At 36.0% G+C, this 21,504-nt stretch overlaps 1 protein-coding gene and 1 long non-coding RNA gene across 51 annotated transcripts in view; one reads left to right on the forward strand and one right to left on the reverse strand.

The window, feature by feature from the left end:
- The window catches only part of ANK2 (ankyrin 2), a 328,351-nt gene that overhangs the window by 205,775 nt on the left and 101,072 nt on the right, over nt 1-21,504 (forward strand). For 42 of the 50 annotated variants that reach the window (XM_077882344.1, XM_077882349.1, XM_077882350.1 and 39 more), the window contains 7 exons: nt 3,993-4,190; nt 5,820-5,918; nt 6,091-6,189; nt 10,727-10,825; nt 16,963-17,160; nt 20,064-20,162; nt 20,691-20,789. In XM_077882344.1, the coding sequence (XP_077738470.1) occupies nt 3,993-4,190; nt 5,820-5,918; nt 6,091-6,189; nt 10,727-10,825; nt 16,963-17,160; nt 20,064-20,162; nt 20,691-20,789 (891 nt within the window). The remainder of the gene's footprint in view (nt 1-3,992; nt 4,191-5,819; nt 5,919-6,090; nt 6,190-10,726; nt 10,826-16,962; nt 17,161-20,063; nt 20,163-20,690; nt 20,790-21,504) is intronic. The other 8 variants (XM_077882382.1, XM_077882384.1, XM_077882375.1 and 5 more) reach the window with 3 other exon arrangements.
- LOC144303973 (uncharacterized) overlaps nt 1-21,504 on the reverse strand; it is a 50,500-nt gene that overhangs the window by 13,102 nt on the left and 15,894 nt on the right. The window lies entirely within an intron of this gene.

Here is a 21,504-nt window from a genome sequence, read left to right on the forward strand (position 1 = left end):
TATTTTAGAGAGAGAGAGAGAGAAAGAAAAAGAAAGAAAGAAAGAAAGAAAGAAAGAAAGAAAGAAAGAAAGAAAGAAAGAAAGAAAAAAAACACATGAGCTTAGGGGAGGGGTAGAGGGAGAGGGAGAAGCAGGCTCCCTGCCAAGCAGAGAACTTGACACAGGGCTGGATCCTAGGACCCTGAGATCATGACCTGAGCCAAAGGCAGAGGCTTAACCGACTGAGCCACTGTAGAAGGATACCCCGTAGAAAGTTTTGTTGAGAAAACTGGTTGAAATTTAAATGGAAATAACAAAATTTCACCAGTCATGTTATAACCAATAAAAAGTACATATCAAATTGAGAATGGGCTGATTTGCTTTCCCACAACTATAAAATAATCTTATATACAGAGTTCACCTATAATTGTTAGGTCACTAATGAAGACAATGTATTACCTAGATGAAATTTTTTTGCTGGCCTTCTTGTAGCAAAATCATTTATACGTAAGGATCTAGCATAAAATGTCTGTGGCTACATGATTATATCCACATTTATTCAGTCATTCATTCATCTGAGCATCCAACTATCATAGTGTAAGTAGTTACAGTACACTAGGCAGTGTTCTGATCACTAAGGAACTATCAAGATAAATGACACAAGGTCTGTTTGTTCAAGAAGCTCAAAATTGAGTGGAGATAAGGAGATAATAAGAAAAAGTAGAGCTATATTCAGGGTAAAGAACACCAAGAAATGAACTAATCAGGTGGGTGAAGTGATAGCATTTTACCCGAAAGTGGAATAGGCACCTAATGCCAGACTATTCTTCTCATTCCATAAAAACTCTTAGTTTTGTATCATCCACTGTTCCTCCTTGAAGCAAATATTCATCTATCTAGTTATCATTCCACCTCATTTTTTGAAAATTCTAGCTTTTGGCAAACTATGACTCTTCTCCACAACCCCTATTCTAATTCATGATGATTTTAATGATCTTAGAGCAGTAGAGGATCTTTTTAGTTGGCCTGTCAGTTTTGGTAGCTGTAAACCCTCTTGAATTCCTCCTCTAATCTCTGACTCTCCAAACACTGCCTCAATGTTTCAGTTACCTTTCTCTGAGATCCCAACTCCAGAAATGTGTTTTGCCTTCTGAGTCCATCATCCATTGTTTTATTATCCCATATTCACCTTATGCTTTCACCTCTGCCCAACAGAATTATTCATACCACTCCCTGACATACTCATAGACTGAGCCACTGTAGAAGGCTCACTTGCTGTATTTTACCCTGATGAGATCCAACTCACATTCTTGTAGCTGAGTGTGCTGGCTGAAAACACCCAATCATACTGCCTAGGCTCACTTTAAATTTATGATTGCTAACTTCGAGTTGGCCTTTAATGCTGCTTAACAATCAATATATTTCTGAACCGTATTCACTCTCACTCCCTGCTACCTGACTATTCTATACTTTTTTTCTTTTTTAGACTTCTTAGACTCCTTTCCTTGTCTTTATTTTCCATGATGCTGAAAAAATGGAAGCAATCAGGAAGAAATTTCTATTGACTCCTATCTTCCTATCTACCCAATTATATGAATCAGCCCATATAGTCTACGTTCTCTCTTTTTGCTATCCCTGACACAGTTGCTTGTTCCTCCCTTCTCAAAAATACTCTCCTTTCCTTATATGCCTCCTAGACCATTATACCTCTCTGTCTTCCCTCTGCTCAGCCTCCTTTCCTGTTTCCTCTTCACTTCCAGGTCTCTGGATGTTAGAAATATTCTCAATATAGAAATGTTCTCAATAAGGAAAGTGATTTCAACAATGAAGGAATGTTAGAAAACACACAAAAAGTGAGCTCCAGATTTCAACAATGAAGAATGGCCATTCCATTCTTTCAGTTTCTCAGGTCAAATACCTCATGCAGTGCTTGGCTCTTCTCTCTCTTCATATCCTGTCACTAAACCTTGTCATATTTTCCTTCAAACTATCTCATAATTCAGCACCCTGGTCCAAGTTACCATCAACTGTACCTGGATGATTGCAAGAGATACTAATTGGCCCTCCTTTTTCTCTTTTAACCCTGTTCAGTATATTCTCAATACAGCAAACAGAGTAATCCTGTTGTCCTAAACCTTCCATAAGCACTTATACTCATTTAGAGTATAAATCAAAGACTCTATTCTGACTCGCAGTTCTCTTACCTGAGTTCCTCTCCTTATTTACCCTCTTATTCACTTGCCTTCAGCTGCATTCTCCTCCCTACTCTTCATCAGTCATACTCAACATGATATGCTTGTATTTGGTTTTCGTCACCCTCAAATGTTTTTCCCCCAGATCAGCAGGACCCACTCTCGTACTGTCGTCATGTCTTTCATTAAAACTCACCTTCTCAGTCAGCCCATTTCTGGCCAACCTATCCATAATGTGCCCATATATACAGACTTCCTTGGCCATCCTCTGCTTTAGTTTTCTTCTTAACACCGGTGGCCTTCTAACATACTATATATTTTAATTCTTACTCTCTTTGCATTGTCTGACTACTACCCAAAACATGACCTTCATGAAGACAGGGGCTCCTTGTCTGTTGTGTTCCCTGTTGTATCCTCAGTACTTGATCAGGGCTTGAGTAGGTGCTTAGCAAATATTTGTAAAATGTAATGAAGAATTAAATGGTGAAGATTTTATTTTCCACATAACTTTTAACTGGATCAAACAACATTAAAGATTGATAGAATATCAGAAAAACATGCCACACTAACCGTCTAAACATGGCTACAACCTGAATTTCTTCTACACTTTGTCCTTACACTATCTTCCCCCCTCCCCATGCATAAATACCTTATCAATCCATTGTGCCTTCTCAGTTCATTTTAGGAATTTATTAATATAAAAGCAATAATTATGAGTAAAGAGTACTTCAAAAACCAAGAAAGTATATTAATAATTTCAAAATCACATATACTTCTACCTCCCAGAGATCAACACAATTAAGATTTTGCTGTATTTGATTTTAGCTGCCCTTCATTATTGAAATCACTTTCCTTATTGAGAATATTGGGCCTTTGGCAGATTCTGGCTTTTTATCCAGACCCAACTTTTGCTTCTTTGAATGTAATGACCGCCATGCTGGGTACTTGGTCAACAATTATTTCCTAGTGACTGTATTTGCATTATTTGCATTGATTGTTAAGAAAAGACCATATTCCACTCCTCTTAATGGGCGAATGTATTCTAACTTAGTTTCTTCCCTAATTTTACATATTTTTTTGTATAAGCTTATTTATTTAACTTTAAAAAAAAATAAGAGTCTTACCTAGACTGATAATCCTCAGTGAATTACCCTGCTGTTGACCTTCTCCAAGAATTAAGATTAAAGCTGTTTTTGGCAGTATCACTGATGATAAATTTATATTATCCTCAAAGTTTAAAAGTTGGGAGATCATTGACCATGTGGTCTACATTTGCCTCACACTTTTCTAGCTCTTACCTGACTGCTTTGTCCAAGTCCAATTCATGTCTCATGTTAGAAAAAGGAATCATAGGATTTCAGGGCAGCATGGCTCTAAGAGATGATCAAAATATTTTTCTTTCCCTGATGCACCCACTTGCTCTTCCTTCATTTGCACTCCCCGTCATTTAAAAGTAAAGAAATTCTTGCAGAGGGATGAATTGAATGGAATAAAAAACCTCAGCTATCACTTGTATTACATATCTAATATTGCCTTAATAATTGTGAGATCCGTCTAAATTGTCACACAATACTATGCATTCATTCACAAAGGGCATATTAATTTGTTTTTGCCTAAGAATAGCTTAATTATGAAATAAAATGTTCTCTTAGCTTCCCTCTGTGCCATACATAACCCACTGGACATTTAGATGTTAAATGGAGATTATTTTTTCCTCTCCTACCAACTGTACCAAATATTGAGAATTGACTCTGCTGTGTTTTACAACCTGGAAATCATGACTGAAATGTAGACTTGGTTTCGTTTTGTCTTGATGTGCAGAATGGGCTGTCTCCGCTTCACATGGCTGCACAGGGGGACCATGTGGAATGTGTGAAGCACCTGTTACAGCACAAGGCACCTGTTGATGATGTCACCCTAGACTACCTGACGGCCCTCCATGTTGCTGCACACTGTGGCCACTACCGCGTGACCAAACTCCTTCTGGACAAGAGAGCCAATCCAAACGCCAGAGCCCTGGTAAACCTGGCCTAGTCCACATTAGCAGAAAATATAGATTGAGACAATATACCATAGTGGTTGACCATTGGCACATGGGCGAATCATGGTTACAGATATATAGTTAATTCTACCAAGTTTGTTACCTCCTACAAGTGGCCTGCCTACTTCATGCCTTCACAGTTTGCTATAAATGATGGTGGGGAAGGATAGATTTAGGAAAACACTAAGGTAACATTTCCACAACTAGCAAGCTGCTGATAGATATGAAACCTCTGGAGTGATAAGCAATTTTGAAAGGAAAATAGAAGTTGAAAATAGGAATCATAAAATAAATTCTAAATGCCTCTATGAAGAGTCAGTAAAAGATTGAAAAAGTTGAATATTATTAATCTCTATTTGGAAAAAAAAAGGTTTTAAAGTGGTGAATAGATTGGCCGTGTAAGATAGTGTAAAATGTAAGCCTGCAAAGAGTTCATTTAGAGAATTTCCTTATTGACTTCATTCCCTAAACACAGTGTAATGGAAAAATGATGCTTAGCATTTTATTGCTTCAGGAAGCATTTTATAGAAACTATTCCAGGAATTGCTGAAGAGAAAACTAAATGAGGTTGTCCTTAGAACAGCTTCTGTATTTCCCAAGGTCTAATATTGAATAAATCTCCCTGCTTCACTTATGCTTTAACAATAATCATTGGAAGTATTAGGCATGTACTAATTTATGCTCTTAATTCCTAATTCTCAAACTGAAAGCATTCCTTGTATCCTATACATTTACATGGTTTATGCTGGTTAAATTAGTCTTCAGACAATATTTAAATGGGAGAATGCCGTAAGAATTATTAAACAATAAATCCCATTTTTATTAGAAAATTTTCCATTGGAATCCATTTATTCCTAATTGCCCAGGAAGCAGATCTACTTTTAGGGTTATGTACAATTATGTGAGAATACTTATTTTCTCATAAGAAGCGAAATACTCATTTTCAATTGGGTAGTGGTCAATAAGCTTATAAAACATTAGTCTTATGTAATTAAAATCATTTAAGTGCTACACATACATTAGGCTATTTATGTCTGGCTTTACTACGAAGCTCATAAATGGGAAATGACTTAACAAACACTGTGAAGTGTAATAAGTCATTAGGTTAGGTAAGACAATATGCTGTCGTGAGAATGGCTAGTGTAGAAAAATACTGACTGATGATCAGTCCCCACTGGGACAAGCAAAATAACTAACTGGCAGAAAAGGTGTAACTATTCTATACGTAGGGATCATTGTTCAAATAAAAATATGATACTTATACGTAAGGATTATGCATGGGACTAGTTAACAAATTTAACTTCTAAAGCATCCTTGCCCGTCGAGTTTTCCTTCTTTGCAGAGTAGGCCCATGTAGTTTCTTCTACTTCTGTTTTGCCCTATAACCGCACAAAAGGAATGACATATAGGCCCACCACATAGAAGCCAAGGTCAGTGCCCACAGGAACACACCACCACTTTCCTTTCCAAATCCCAGCACCTACAGCATCAGAAGAAATGGTAACGTTATGTGACGATGTAACACTATTGCCTGCAGTGTGCCAGCATGGAGTTGTGTGAAGATCGTTTCTGCATGTTTTCAACTAACTTGATTGTCTTTTGCACAGAATGGTTTTACTCCACTGCACATTGCCTGCAAGAAAAACCGCATCAAAGTCATGGAACTGCTGGTGAAATATGGGGCTTCAATCCAAGCTATAACAGAGGTAGAAAAATGTTTCAGCTTGTCACGAAACATTCCTTCGCTTACTCCTCCTTCCCCTTCCTGTCGCCCATCTTTTGTCCTCTTCATTCAAGCCTTATTTATCTGAAGAAGTCCCCAAAGCCCACCTCTCCACGGGTGCAGAGGAGTAAAACTACTGTTGCTTTGTTTCGCAGTCTGGCCTCACACCAATACATGTGGCTGCCTTCATGGGCCACTTGAACATTGTCCTCCTTCTGCTGCAGAACGGAGCCTCTCCAGATGTCACTAACATTGTGAGTATGGCTGGGGTCAGAATAACCACAGGAAGAAAGAGCGAGAGGAAGAGAGAGGATGGCTGTGTGTAGGGATGTTTGTGTGTACATCAGCAAAGCAAGTAGCTGAGCTTTGAGGAGAACCTCCGTGATCCCAGGTTACCGAAATACTTACTAGAACTTTGCTGAGAAGAAATGTGTTAGGGAAATAAAATGGGAGCTGGGGACCTTTCAGCTTCCTGGTGCAGATGGATTAAACCTGCATCTTCAATACATTTATTAAAACAAGACACATTTCAAAAGCTCCTTGGAACGTGAATGAATGATTGGTTGAAGTAAAATCTGAAGGACTCATTCCAGTTTGAGTGAATTACGTTCCAGGTAATTTTGAAAAACATGCCAAGTCAGTAACAAGATAAGTCATACCAAATGGTTAATGAGACATAGACCCATAGGAGGGATTTTTATTTGATACCAAATCCTTCCCTCTTCAATAACATGGATTTTTCATTTTCTAACCTTTCTTTGATTTTTCATTTTGATTTGATTTTGTTGGCTAGAGTGTAGTCCTCTCTTCCTTGAAATAATTTAACCATTGCAACATTTTTGTATATCTTGAAATGAATGTTAGTCTCAAGACAACTTTTATTCTGCCCTTAACTATTGGATATCCGAGAATTCTTTTACCTAATTCAAATTAGGATTTTTACTTCCAACTTCCTTATTATTTCTTTCATTTTTCTTGGAGTCTGCCCCTTTAAACTTTGGTCATTTAATGAAAATTTTCTCCTTACTCTGCACAAGATGTAGTCATGTATTTGAAGCTCAACAGGGACCACTGCAACACTGAGATTTTTTAAAGTATGCAGTAGAAATAATTCTACCCAAACAAACATCAGTGCTTATTATTGAGTCATGTTTTCAAAAGCAGTTGATTGACTATTGTTAAATTTTGGTATATCATTCCATTTGAGTTGTGAAACAGAATGTTCAATTTCACTTTTCATTTGTAGTCCCTCTCACATTCTCTTTCTTTGAATTTTACACACTGTTTATGTGCTAAAGTCTCTGATTCATGGACAAAATCCATGTGAAATAAATTTATCTGGCTTAAATATTATTTAATACTCTATATTATTCACAATTGGAGCATAAAACCATTAAATATTTGAAATGTAGTCTATGTTTGTTTCCCTAATTATAGCTTATGGGTCATAAAGTAATAATATTATACACTAATCTTTAATTTCAATACATGCCAATTTGAGTTGAATTTCTAGTTACTTCTTAGAACTTAGAAGAAATCATCATCATCCTTTTTCTGTGCAGAGATGATAACCACCTCTTTTTTAAATTGAGAGCTGTATGAGTCACTAACTTTCAAGAAAAGTATCCTATGTACTTTCCCACCATACTGTATTTTCCTTATTTGTATTTCATTGCCTTCAGGATCAAGGAACAATGGTGATACTGTGTTAAATTATGTTATCATATTATAATGGTAACATATATAACTATGTTCTGTGATACTTTATTTTGTTTTATCATCTCATTTGTCTATTACACATTATTCTCCTTCAGTCCTCTCAAAACAGATACTTGAGAGGCACTTGCTAATGTAATCCTCTCCTTAAGATATTTCCTACTTATTTTTTGTTTGTTCATTTTTATTTTTGTATTATATATCCTTCAGGGAGCAGATACCATGTTGATACATAGGGTTGCCAGATAAAATACAGGACTCCCAGTTAAATTTGAATTTCACATAAATGACAATTTTTTTTTTAGTATAAGTATGTACTGTGCAAAAGTTGAAACACATTTATACTAAAATAATTACTCATTGTCTGGAGTTTAAATTTAACTGGTCATCCTATATTTTTGTTTGCCAAATCTGGCAATCCTACATTTAGAGGAATTTAATTTCTTTAACAGTGGGATGCCTGTGAACTCGTGAATTCTCAGGATATGAGGCTATAGCTACTAGATCCAAAACTCTGTGCAGGTTGTTTAAGAAACTGTGTGAACACTTACTGCCTGCTTGCTGTGTCAGAGTTGGTCATTTCCTGACCCTAAAGTACCCCACCCTTGGAGCCTTTGTGTGTTGCCTGAAATCATGTTGCATTTTTGAATGCAATGCTGTCTGTTGTGCTTTGATGCTTTCCAACTGATGCAGCCAAAGTGTAAGTCAATGTAGCTGTCGGCAAAATCAGTTTTAACAACTGAGAAGAGGGGCATGAAATTGAGTACCTGCTTTGGACATGAGCATACCCATTCTCTTGCCAGTCTTGTTTTTGTCTCAAAATTCACTCCAAGCGTGAGATGTACCAATAACTCAGTCATGTGCAGTTATTATTACTGGAAAGCTTCCTTTATGGAAAGCTCATAAATATACGTCAAAACAGACAGCTGGACTACCAGTAGTAATACATCCATAATCCGAAGTATTCATTGACAACCATGGGGATAGAAAAGTAAACATTTTGGGAGCTGTCTAGGATACAATATGAGGTATTACCAAGTTTTCTCATATAAAAATCAATGGATTCATGCCTAAGTTCACACTTCATATTATGTTTAAAATTTCTTCCAACACTTAAGTGAATAAGCTTAACATAAAAATATTTTATATTTTATAATATATCTTTCATTTTTATTTAAACTTATATATAAACAAGGGTAATATAAATATAAAAGGGTAAGGGTAGTTTGTAATAAAAATCAATTACCCTGGAGTCATTAAATAAGATTGAACGAGAACTCATTCTAAGTATATAATAAGAATTTTGGGAACCTTAAGATCAGTAATGGAAACATATTACATTCTGAAAACCCCTTATTGATAAAGTGTGGCTTGTAAACAAAACTTACAAATCTATCATTAAGTAGGTAAGGTACTTATGATACCTCTTTGACTTAACTTCTTATTAGGGAAATTTATTTTTGTTTTTATTTCTAGTAAAATTGCTATCCTTTTATAAGACTTAAAATAGAGCAAGGATTTGAGGGCTTTTTGTTGTTGTTGAATAGTTAGACCTTAACTTGATCTATTTAGAGATAGGTTTTAAGTGACACAGAACAAAAATTAGAAATAGTGCAATAGTTGTGCAATAGTTGAAACACATTTATACTAAAATAATCTTGCCATACACCTCAAATTTTAAGATAAATATTGCTATTCCAATAATGTGATTTTATAAGCTAACACACTCCAGATACATTTACTTTGCAAAAGTCAAAACATGTCATCATTAAACAAGGCCATTAGAGGCTAAATGAATTATCAACCAAAAAAAGAAAAAATATTAGAGTAGATGTCCAGTTTAATGCTTTCAAAATCAAATCATTTGAAATGAATTTTTCATAACTTCCTAAGGAATGGTTCTCAGATACTAGGAAAAAATGAACTGTGAGCTATGTATCAAACTTAGGTTGTACAAGAAATAAGAAGAAATTATTCACTAGAATTTGTCAGAAGTATCCAATTACCACAACCAACTTAAGATTTTTTTAGCTTACTTGGAAAGGTTTACTTTACTTGAATGAAATCAGCTTTATTTTCTAGAATAGTTGTGGTGACTAGAGGTAATCATTTCTGTTCGTGTCTTGTTTTTTTATAACCATAGAATTGTTTAGAAGAATGAACCCTTACCTGAACCAGAACTACATGGGTTTTAAAAAATAGGTTGATTAAAATGAAAACAAAAACCTTTTCTCTTACAGGCAGTAATTAATAGGTTTCTCAATGACGAGATTTCTTTCATCTAACCATCATCCTTCATGCTACAGTTTAAGCTACCATTTCCTGATCACTGTGCTGTATCTTGATGTGGCACAAAGATACTTGAAAAATGACCTGATGCCCAGTGCTGCCCACCTCAACAGATGACACTGTTAACAGATGCTTTACTCATCTCTTGGTAGTTCTTTCAAATAACTGTCTATAATTAACTATGCTCATTAATCATAAGGGGACATCCTGGGCAAACCAAATTTCCTATGTAAACAGACATCGTCTAGCCTATAACACAAAGACAAACCCAATGTAAAATAGTTTATTTCAGAAGTAAATTTTGAATTCTGAAAAGGAATGACTTAAGTCTGGTACAAATGACATGATTTTTTTTGCACTGTGTTGACCTGATCTTTCACATCTGGAGTTTCTCCTTAAAATAAGATCAAGTTGTAATTACATAGTCAAATATGACAATGACAGATTTTAGGTCTGAAGGGTAGAAGTCAACTTCAAATCACCTAAAGCAATTTAAGTTATGCCAGATTGACTATGAAGTTAAACCTGAGGGTATACTCGATGTCTGGGTAAGTTCACTTGTTTGTCACAGACTGAAAAAAATGAAATAAATATTTGTTTTATCCCTATGAAGATGGAGGATACAAAATTGTATTCTTCCAGACTAAATATGAAATAATTATGCCTTTTCATAGATTTCCTAACCTTTGGATTGACTGCTGAATTTCACAAAAAGGCACATTTTTATTCTTTACCGTACAGAGCTGTGGGTTTACATATGACTCAATGATCTTTGTTTCCTGGCAGCGTGGGGAGACAGCATTGCACATGGCAGCCCGGGCAGGGCAGGTCGAAGTGGTCCGATGCCTACTGAGAAATGGTGCCCTTGTTGATGCCAGAGCCAGGGTAGGTGCTGGTGCTCGGGGTTCTCTCCTCTTGTGTGCCTGAGTTCTATCTTCAGAGAGAATGCTATTCTTCATTTCCTTGATTTAGAAATGCCATGGACTTTAAGTGAAAACATCAATTCAATAGTTTTTCAAGCAGAAAAGGAAATGGTATAGTAAATATACTCAATAAAATGCAGCCCAATTTCAGAAACTGACATTTGAAATACATATATATATATAACTTAGGACCTAAGAAATGTGTCATTGACTAACCTAATCATTTTAACCTATGAAAATATTTTTACATATATTTTTCTTTTCATGAATTAAACAAAATTACCCACATTATAGATACAATGAATATTAAAATTTATTTCATACCTTAAAGCCAATCAAATTTCCACAGACATTACTTACTTGTTACTTAAAGACAATTGTACTCAAAGTTTGAATGTTATCTATTTTATTTTCTTCCTTTTTATAATGAGTTCTATTTTTCTTCTTTGACTTTACGTAGTTGGACATTCTGCTCTTCCACTATTCCAAAATAGAAGAATTTTGGCCCTAAGGATTCCTTGACTGGAGTCTCTTGTTTCTAATTGGCTTCTAATCCCTTCACAGACTGATTTTTTCCTTCCTTTTCTTTTCACTTTCCAATTGCTTTTTTCACCTTCTTCCTCTAACACTGAATACACTAGTGATTTTTATCAACATACTATATCTTCAGTTTCCTTTTCCATGTCATTCCATTAACTTTTACACTAGCATCTTTGGGATTCTCATCGACTATTTGAACACTTTTCTTCAAGTGTTCCTTGATGTACCAAAGCTAGAACTCAGTTCACCTGAATTGTGCCATCATGACTCCCTTTTGGAAATGGCACTGTATTGGAATGAAAGCATCTGGCTAGAGTCCTGCACATTGTCATTTCAGGCAAGTCATTGCACTTCTAGGTTTTTATCATTAAAATATAAAGGTTAGACTTAGAAACCTTGAAGCTCCTTTCAAGACTTTCTTAACATTCTCTGACTCCACGAATTTAATAGCATTTTTTCCACAGACCTTCATGAAAAATCCAGTGAAACATGGGCAGCTTTGACCTTAGTCTTGTCCTTTTGGATTTTATCTGCCTTTTTATCCATTGTGTGAGTAGTGTAATTTATGTTCTTTGGTAAATATCATTGGTATTTTATGTTCTTATATGTTTAGAGTTTTTGTTATTCAAACTGTATGCTTCCCAGCCTTGGCATTTTTCTTGTTTCTCCCCTACCCCAAGACAATTTTTTAAGAGCAGTTTTAGGTTCATAGCAAATTGAGAGGAAGTTACAGAGATTTCCCCTATATGCCCTGATCCTACATGTGAATAGGCTCCTGAGTTATCAATTTTCTCCACTACAGTGGTACATGTGTTGCAATTGATGAACACACATTGACACATCATAATCCCCCAGCATCCATAGTTTACATTAGGGTTTATTCTTGGTGTTTCACATTCTGCAGGTTTGGACAAATTGACATGTATATTGACATGTATCCATCCTTATTATGCAGACTAGCTTTACTGCCCTAAAAAATTTCTGTGCTCTGCCTGTTTTCATTTCCTTTCAAGATTACCTGGCATTCAGCTGTTAAAAAAAAGTTATCAGTCAATGTACTCTGAGTATCATGATCTTCACTATTGTGATAATATTTCTGATAAATGTTTGTAATCTATATTGAATAATAAAAGGATTTCCTGTTTATCTCTCAAAATAAAACCATTTAATATTTGTCCATATTCAAATTATAATTTATTTTTAGTGAAAATTTGCTTATTTTCATGTATCTTTGTCAATTTTTTTATGTTATCAATTTAACCTGTTATTATTGCCTTATGCTTTTTTGGATACCATCTGAAACCCCTTCCTCCAATCCGTTGGCTACAGACTCTTTACTTTGAAATGTTATAACATTTATGTATTTTTAATTTTTTCCACACAAATTCCATCAATTCTATTGTTTTGGTATTTTTTTAGAGAGAGAGCGTGTGTGAGTGGGAGGGGCAGAGGAAGAAGGAGAGAGGGAATCTTAAGCAGTTTCCATGTGGGGCTCCATCTCACAACCCTGAGATCATGACCAGTGCCGAAATCAAAAGTTGGACACTTAACTGAGTGAGCCATCCAGACACCCCCAATTCTATCATTTTAATTCTCTTTTGCAACTACATTTAGTGTCATGGTCTACATATGTAAATAAACGTCTTTAATTTTTTTATTCCTCCTTATTTAAATATCAAATTTCATGATCCTGTGATTTTTCAGCTCTACCACCCATCCTAAGTTGCAACTAAACTTCCTTCCCTATAGTATCTCTCTGGCTCTGGACAGGAGAAACTACCATAGCCTTATAGAGCCTTGCTACTGAAAAGTCATTATGTCGGACATCACCTGGGGATCTTGTCAAAATCCAATTGAACTTATAAGATCTGGGGAGAGGCCCAAAATCTGCATTTCAAACAAACTCATAGGCGATGCCCATGTTTCTGATCCTGGGATTATACTGAGCAGCAAGAAGCTAAGGTTTTCCTTTTCACATGTTCTATTTTAAGTATTACTTTCACTATGAATTTCTTTTCTTCTTTTTTTTCTTTTCTTTTCTTTCTTTTTTTTTTTTTTGTTAGCTCTTTAGGTTTGACTGGAAATCTTTTGATTTAGTTAACCTTTTCACAGTGGTGAAAAGTGCTTCATAAAGCATTTTAACACAAATTATCTTACTTAACACACAGAACAATATGTGTTGTAGGGTGGCTTTGGGTCCTGAAATCCAAAATTGTGCTGTCTTGCCTGATGTCATGAGTTAGAAAGAGTAAGAAAAGGGTTCTCCCTTGGTTCTGTATCTTTCTCCTAGCTTTTTTCTGCTGACATTATTATCTCCATTTCGGATATAAAGAGAGCCCTTGTCTCTCCTATCTAAACAAACAACAGGATTCTAAATTAGTCACATTTCCACCTGAGCTGATCACTATGGCCAGGATATAGTATCAAGCCTAGGTTCCATGCTCTTTCATGTGGTTCATTCATGAAATGTGGTGAGATGATTGGCAGCCCCTCCAGAGCCACGTATAGTGTGAGATGCCCTCTTTTCCCAAAGCAGGAAGGGCTCTTCCCAGAAAAAGGTTATAGGAGATATTGAACAGAAAAATAAAAACCTGTCTTTTCTGTTTCACCTCCTGGTTTCTCAGCACATATACTCACATGCACACACTTCTGAAAATTCTCTCTCTTAACCTAATACATTGCTCTATAATTCACTCCCTCCCAGAGGGGAGATGGTCAACAATTATACTTGGTTACTACACTAAACTCCAAGGGTGAGATCTCTGGATAGTCTGTATTCTTAATCAGGTTTAGAAATAATATCTCATGGTTGTATACTCATGGTGCTATTCCCAATATATAATGAAATAAAAAAATCATTTACTATAACATTGTCTCTCATTTTAAAAGTGCGAGCTGGATATTCTCCTAAGTCAAGAGCATAAGGCATATTTTTCTGGACAGACTAGAAAGCAGGGACTGCAATGGCATAAGTTTGTTGGTCAGTCAGTGTGCTTGCCCTCAGACCCTGCTCTCACAAAGGTCCTTCCTTGACCAGACCAGTAACCTCCATGGATATGACTGAGAGAACCACTGGGGCCTCCCCATCAGGGAGCTCTCTTATTTGAGGTGCCCATGTTCTGTTGGCACAATATGGGGGTGCTGGCATTTGCTTTCAGAGATTGAGCAGTCACAGAGGCCCTAGACTTAAACTCACTTGAAACATAATTCACCGTAAAGCTTGAGTTAGCTACCAGTCAGTTTGCTTCATGGGAATCTTGTTAGTTAGAAACTAATAGCAGAAATTTTATCAAATATTTGAACCTTATCCCAGCCATTGCTATTTGTCTTTTGGTAAAGAAGTTGGGGCTCAGCAAGTCTTCCTAATTTTGGAAGACTGTAGCTTGTGGTAGTAAGGCAGAGCTCATATCTTCCTGGTCCAGGCTGTCTCATAGTCAATGACACTTTATGATGAGGGAATTATTGTCCTGTATATTTGGAAGAGGCTTAGAAGATCAAGCTAATAACTCCCTCTTGTTAAAGGCCTTTCCATGAATATTATTTTCTGTGCTTTCCCATTTTTTTGGCTTGAATTTAACTTTAGTTTGGAGCAGCAAATTCAACTTTTGCAATTCAACAGGGAAATAATTACCCAAACCTTAAAAAAACTTCATAACCTAGTTACGATTGGAAGGACTTTCTAACCAAACTTGTTTGTTCTTTCCTTTTTCGCTTTCAGAGAGAACTATACCAAAAGTTGAAGAAAGTAGGCAAGACAGTTTATTTCTTTAAAAAAATTAAAAACCCAAACAAACAAAATCAAGTACTTTAATAATCTGAGGTCTAAGAACCAAGGGACAAGAGTTGATAATTTAACCAAATACTTGGCTGCTACCAACTCTGGATGAAGGTGTCCTTATTGCCCCAGCTCTCCTACCTTTTAGATTATGTCACTTGCAATGCCCACCTCTATCAAATTGTGCTGGGGAGATGTATAAGAAGGGAAACCCAGAAACAGCAGATGTTCATGATAGCCATTTTCAAGTTTTTTGGTTCTTTTATTGTTGTTTTGCTCTCCATTTATCCTTGTAACTTAATTTTCCCTATTTGGCTCTTCTTCTCCACTGTATTTTAGAAGACAGTTCTATCTTCTAAAGTGTTGTCAATTTCCTTTCCTATTGAGAGTCACCTCATTCAGTAGGTTTTCTCAGTGGCCAACTGACTGTGTCTATTTCTATAGGATGTGTAGGCCAATGAATGTCTGTGGAATCCAATGCCTGAATTCAAGTCCTGTTTTAATAAGCTGGTGACCTCAAACAATCCTGGAGAACCACTTTAATTCCTCTTAACCTGTTTTCTAGAAAATGGTCTAATACATTTTATGACTTCCTCTCGGATCTTTTGTAAGAATAGAATCAAGTATGCATCATACATGAAGGAAGTTTATAAATTGCATTTTTTTAAAAAAGATTCCAATTCTATTGCTAAAACACTTGTATTATTGTTTTTTATTATTTACTTCTCACCACCCTAAAATTCATACAATGCTATTTCATCTCCTCCTGTAGCTCCCTCTGAATACTTTTTTTTTCTTATACTTTAACATACTACATTTATTTGAAAAGCTCTTTCCCACTTTATCTTTTTTTTCCCATTCATTCATAGCTTAGGAAGCTAACCCAGCTTTTCCTTCCTCACTTTGATTATAACATGCCCTTGAACACATTGTAAAGACATACCTTTTTTTCATTACTCAGGTTATGCTCACTTTTCTTTTTATAAAAGAATGGTTTAGCCTAATTCTCTTAACACTGAAATGAAAACATTTTCCTGACTATACATTAGAGTCACATGATTTCTTGAGCCTCTTCCAACATATCCTCCCTATTCCTCGTACCAGCTATGTCTTCTTCTCTGTGTTTCTAAATGAAAGCACTTGGCAAGTACTCATTTGCTTCTTGCATTTCATGTTGAAGTCCTGGATGCAAGTCCCAGAACCATCTGCAATGTTTCCTGGAACAACATTTAAAAAAAAAAATCAGATTATAACATCTTCTTTATCTGCAGTCTCTCTTTGAAGGAAATGACCAGCATTTCTATCCTTGGCTTGTTTGAGTGGAGTAAGAACAGTTTTCCCAGCATCCCTCGTTCTTTTCCTCTTGACATAGTTCCCAGAATAAATACTGTTTCTCGGTGAAAGCTTTTGGATGAGAATCTAGGTCTTAATACTTCTGGACTAGATTTCTTTCTTATTCAGAACCACACACTAGTTTGTATTTAAGCGTAAGTAAGAGCTGAGGCCTTAATGAGTTGAGAAACATGTTGTTGTGCCCAGGAAACAATGACCAAGTTCATGGAAATACATACTACTAAAAAAAAATATAAGAAAGATTTTGTGACCAAACAGGTTACCTCCATAACAAAATATGAAATATATCATGGTCAGAGTAGTAATAATTTCCTTTTGGATAGGACTTCCTAGAGATGCCAAGAAGACATCAGGAAACATCTGAGTGAAATATTTTATCAGTGAAGTTTGGCTTGTTCTGGCACTAATCTTTTACTTGGCTTGAGTTGTAGGAGGAACAGACACCTTTGCACATTGCCTCTCGCCTGGGTAAGACAGAAATTGTCCAGCTGCTTCTACAACATATGGCTCATCCAGATGCAGCCACGACAAATGGGTACACACCACTGCACATATCTGCCAGGGAAGGCCAGGTCGATGTGGCATCAGTCCTCTTGGAAGCAGGAGCAGCCCACTCCTTAGCTACCAAGGTAAGGGGGATGGCTTCATAACAACATGGACTAAGTGGGATCCTGAGTCAGGATTTCCCAGTGCTACTGTACAAGAAGGGAAGATCTTCTGTAGGCCTCTGACTTACCTCTTTCTACTTGAATATTTTAGATTCATTTCTGAAATCATCAAAGGGGATTGTGAAATTCCATATAATATCTTCAATAAATAGTGCTAGATTCCATTCTTCTAAATAGTATTGTTTCTAATACAAGTAACTAGTGCTTTAACTAAGATTATTTCCATAGAGTAAGGGCTACTTTCTCTTCTCTCTCCATTAAAAAATCTATAATATATTCCGAAGGGGGAAAAAATAGAAGATTCCCAAATATATTGAAATAGTATTACTAATGAAGAAAAGAAAATTGCATTAAATTGGCAATACTATATTTGTTAAGAGTGTTAGTACTATCTAGAAATTCACTTAATTGCATTTTTTTCCAGCTATCATTCCCATTCTGCTCTCTAATCTTTATCAGCTATATTCTTGCCTGGTTATTTACAGTGTCTCAAGAGAGCTGGACTGGACAATCACTTTATTAGTTGTATATTCTTTGTATACACCAGCCTGAAAGTTTCATGCTAGGGCAGAATAATTTTTTTCTCACTTGATACATTCTATTTGAAATTCACTATTCGGATATGACTTAGAATAAGACATGAACACACTCAGTTAATCAGAGAAAAAGAAATTGGATGGGTACAGAAGAGTAGAAAAATGAGACACGTTTAAAGCCCACAGCAAGTGTATCGTTTGCAAGGCGAAATAATTCCTACAAATCAACAGTGATTCATATTATTTAAAAGATATTTTCAATGTTCTCATAACAAATAGGCATAAATACTACATTGGATGGAGAAGTATGAACTAAAATAGTGTTGTGGCATTTGTCCTCCTAGAGGTAGGAGCAGCCTGCTAGCCATTATGACTTAATCTGGTTGCTTGAGGCTATAAAACATGTTTTAATGTAAGAAATAGATAATTAATCAAATGCTGAAATCTGAAGAGTTGAAAGGATTTTAAAAGTCATTACAAAAAAAAAAAACAGAAGCTAATCAACAAACATAATAGTAATAACAAGAACAACCCAAGAGACACTGGGTAATTGTCTCATCAGATGAAGGTGACAAATTCAGATCTGTAAAATACAGGAATAGAGAATAAAACAGTGCCTTGCAAAAATTTTTAGGATTTAAAAGATATGTCTAAAACAATAGTAAAATAGGGTGGTTAAATAGAAGGAACTATTAAACTGAGCAGTTCAATAGTAGAACTCACTGGGGTTTTGATGAATAGTTGACTCATCATCATTAGAACTATTTGAGTGTTTATAAATATCAAAGGGTAAATGAAATCCTGATGAGATTAACATAGGGGAAGGAGGAAGATGTGTGACTCAAGAGATGCTTTCCAACCTCTATTTTGTGATTCCACAGTAAAGATTCTATGTAGTTTTGTCTAATAATAGGTTCCAAATTTACAAAGGGGCTGGATCACTATTCCAGCAGGACTTTAAGGACAAGGCATTTATTTTTCTTCCTTTACCATGTGGTTGTTTCTTAAAGAATTCTACTTCTTCCTGACTGTCACCCTAATCATTGTGTACTTTGAGCAGAGATTGAACATTAACAATAAATGTTGGCTGCAGCGGACTAATGCAAGAGGAGGAAATACTTCCTATATTTGTCCCACATTTGGAGACAGTGAAAGAATCACTCTTCTCCAAGGACTTATTAGTACCAAATGTTCAAAAGGAAGTGAAAAGAAAAATAACATCTTAATTAAACATAATTTGTGTGGTGACACTGTGAAAGGGCAATATTGTTTCTTGGGAGATATTCTGTGTTGTGATAAAGGCTTCAGTGGTCCCAAGGATAAACCATACCTTAGACCACCTACTCCAGGCACATTTGCTTTGTGTGTTACAAGCCTTGGTCAGCTTTGGAACTCTCATACTTTCACTTTCGTGCCAGAAGAGCATGTGGTTAGACTGTCTGGCCAAGAGGATGGATTTGAGATCATGGTGTAGGAACTGTGCCATCCTTGAGATCTGAGTCCAGGGACTTGGCTGTTTTTGTAACATGCTGCTAATTACAGAGAATGGCATTACTTAGGCACACAGGACATTGAATCTGTACATGTTAACATGGATAACAGAGCATTCTTTTTAAAAAAGTTTTATACTTTGGTGTGTTTAAAAGTCTGATGTTAATCAGCTCAACATTATGCCAGAAGTAGAGTGTATTTTACAAAAGGAATTGATCTTTTTTATACAGTGTGGGTCTTCTGGGAACGGGGATAACAGGATGGGAGGTGGTTTTTAATAGTGAGCATTTTTTTCTCTGTTGACCATTTATCTAGCTATTTCTGTAGAAAATACAAATCACCTGAATCACAATATTTTTTTACCAATGGCTGCTGAAATATACTAAAATTTAAAGGTAGAAATTCAGAATTCAGGTATTATAAAATGTATAGAAAGAAAGAGAAGGATTGGAGAGAAGGCAGCTCTTGTCTCCATCCTATTAATTTTAGAGGCAAGAAAAAGACAAGCTCTCCCCATCTCTACGCCCAATCAATAATCAGAGCCCTTTGAGGGAGAGTAGTGGCTTTTATAAATCTCAAACCTATAAAGTTAAATAGCAGTTTCAAGTCCTTAAAATACAATTTGTTTTGTTCAGGCTATCAAGTCACACTCTTACATGTTAAGTTTCCTTCTCTATTGTAGTCCTTGTTCATGACTAGCAGATTTAATGCTTCTAGTATTTTTCCCAAACATAGAGACTCAACATAGTTTGCTTAATATGTTAACAAATAAAAAAAGATTTTGTTAGGAACCACAAAAACAAATATTACATTTTACTCTGTTCTTCACATTTTCAGAAGGGTTTTACTCCCCTGCACGTAGCAGCCAAGTATGGAAGCCTGGATGTGGCAAAACTTCTCCTGCAACGCCGTGCTGCCGCAGATTCTGCAGGGAAGGTAAAGGGTTTTTCTAATACATGGCAGTTACGTAACACTTTAGTCAGGTTGGAAGCTTTGAAGATCTGTACTTCAAGATATTTTTCTCACTCTTCTGGAAGGAATATGAAAGCAACTGATGAAACTATGCCAAATAGACACGATGGGGATATCTGTCCGTGACCTGTCCACATACACACTAATTTAGAAGGCATTCAGAGCTGTGCCTCAAGTGTATGTTCCTGTCACAACAGGGCGCAGAACTTCTCTAAATTTAGAAGCATCCTTGCAATGTCGATTCTTGCATAGCATTTTAGACTTTTATTTATAGTGGATATCAAGATAACCTGTGCTAACTTAAGCTCCACCAAACATTTTCAGTTTTAGCTAAGCTTCTAATATGAAAATCATTAGGTATTCATTTGATTTTGCATTGACCGTATTAATTAATTAACATGGACTTAATCTATATCAGTCTCCATGCATTTTGGTAGCTCAGGGCAGCTCACGCTAATTCATTAATGCTGAATTTAAACACACCCTTTACAGAATGGCCTTACCCCGCTCCATGTTGCTGCTCATTATGACAACCAGAAGGTGGCACTGCTGCTACTGGAGAAGGGTGCTTCCCCTCATGCCACTGCTAAGGTGAGGACCGCAGAAAAGGATTTACAGATAGAGGGTATAACTAGTAATCTGACTGCAAATGAGAATTTTTTAAATTGTTTTTAAATTTTAATTTCGGTAGAGTTAACGTACAGTATTTTTAAAAAAAAGATTTTATTTATTTATTCATGAGAGACACAGAGAGAAAGAGGAAGAGGGAGAAGCAGGCTCCATGCAGGGAACCTGATGTGGGACTCGATCCCCGGTCTTCAGATCACATCCTGGGCCAAAAGCAGGCGCTAAACCACTGAGCCACCCAGGCATCCCCTAATGTACAGTTTTATATTAGTTTCAGGTATATGATACAGTGATTCAGCTCTTCCATACATCATCGCCCTGTGCTCATCATGACAAATGCGCTTCTTAATTTCTATCAACTATTTCAAACATCCTCCCCCCTCCACCAGCATTACCATCAGTTTGTTCCCTATAGTTAAGAATCTGTTTCTTGGTTTGTTTTTTTCCTCTTCTTTTTTTCCTTTGCTCATTTATTTTGTTTCTTAAATTCCATGTATGAGTGAAATCATATAGTATTTGTCTTTCTCTGACTGATTTCACAAAGTATTATACTCTCTAGCTCCTTCCATGTTGTTGCAGGGAATTGTTTTTAAACACATGGTATGGTGTAACTGCAAGTAGTCCTAGTGATAGTGGCTTTTGGTATTGACTTTTTTTTTTTTATTTCTACCAGTTACTT

The sequence above is a fragment of the Canis aureus genome, chromosome 33 (assembly GCF_053574225.1).
Source record: "Canis aureus isolate CA01 chromosome 33, VMU_Caureus_v.1.0, whole genome shotgun sequence".
Lineage (NCBI taxonomy): Eukaryota > Metazoa > Chordata > Mammalia > Carnivora > Canidae > Canis > Canis aureus.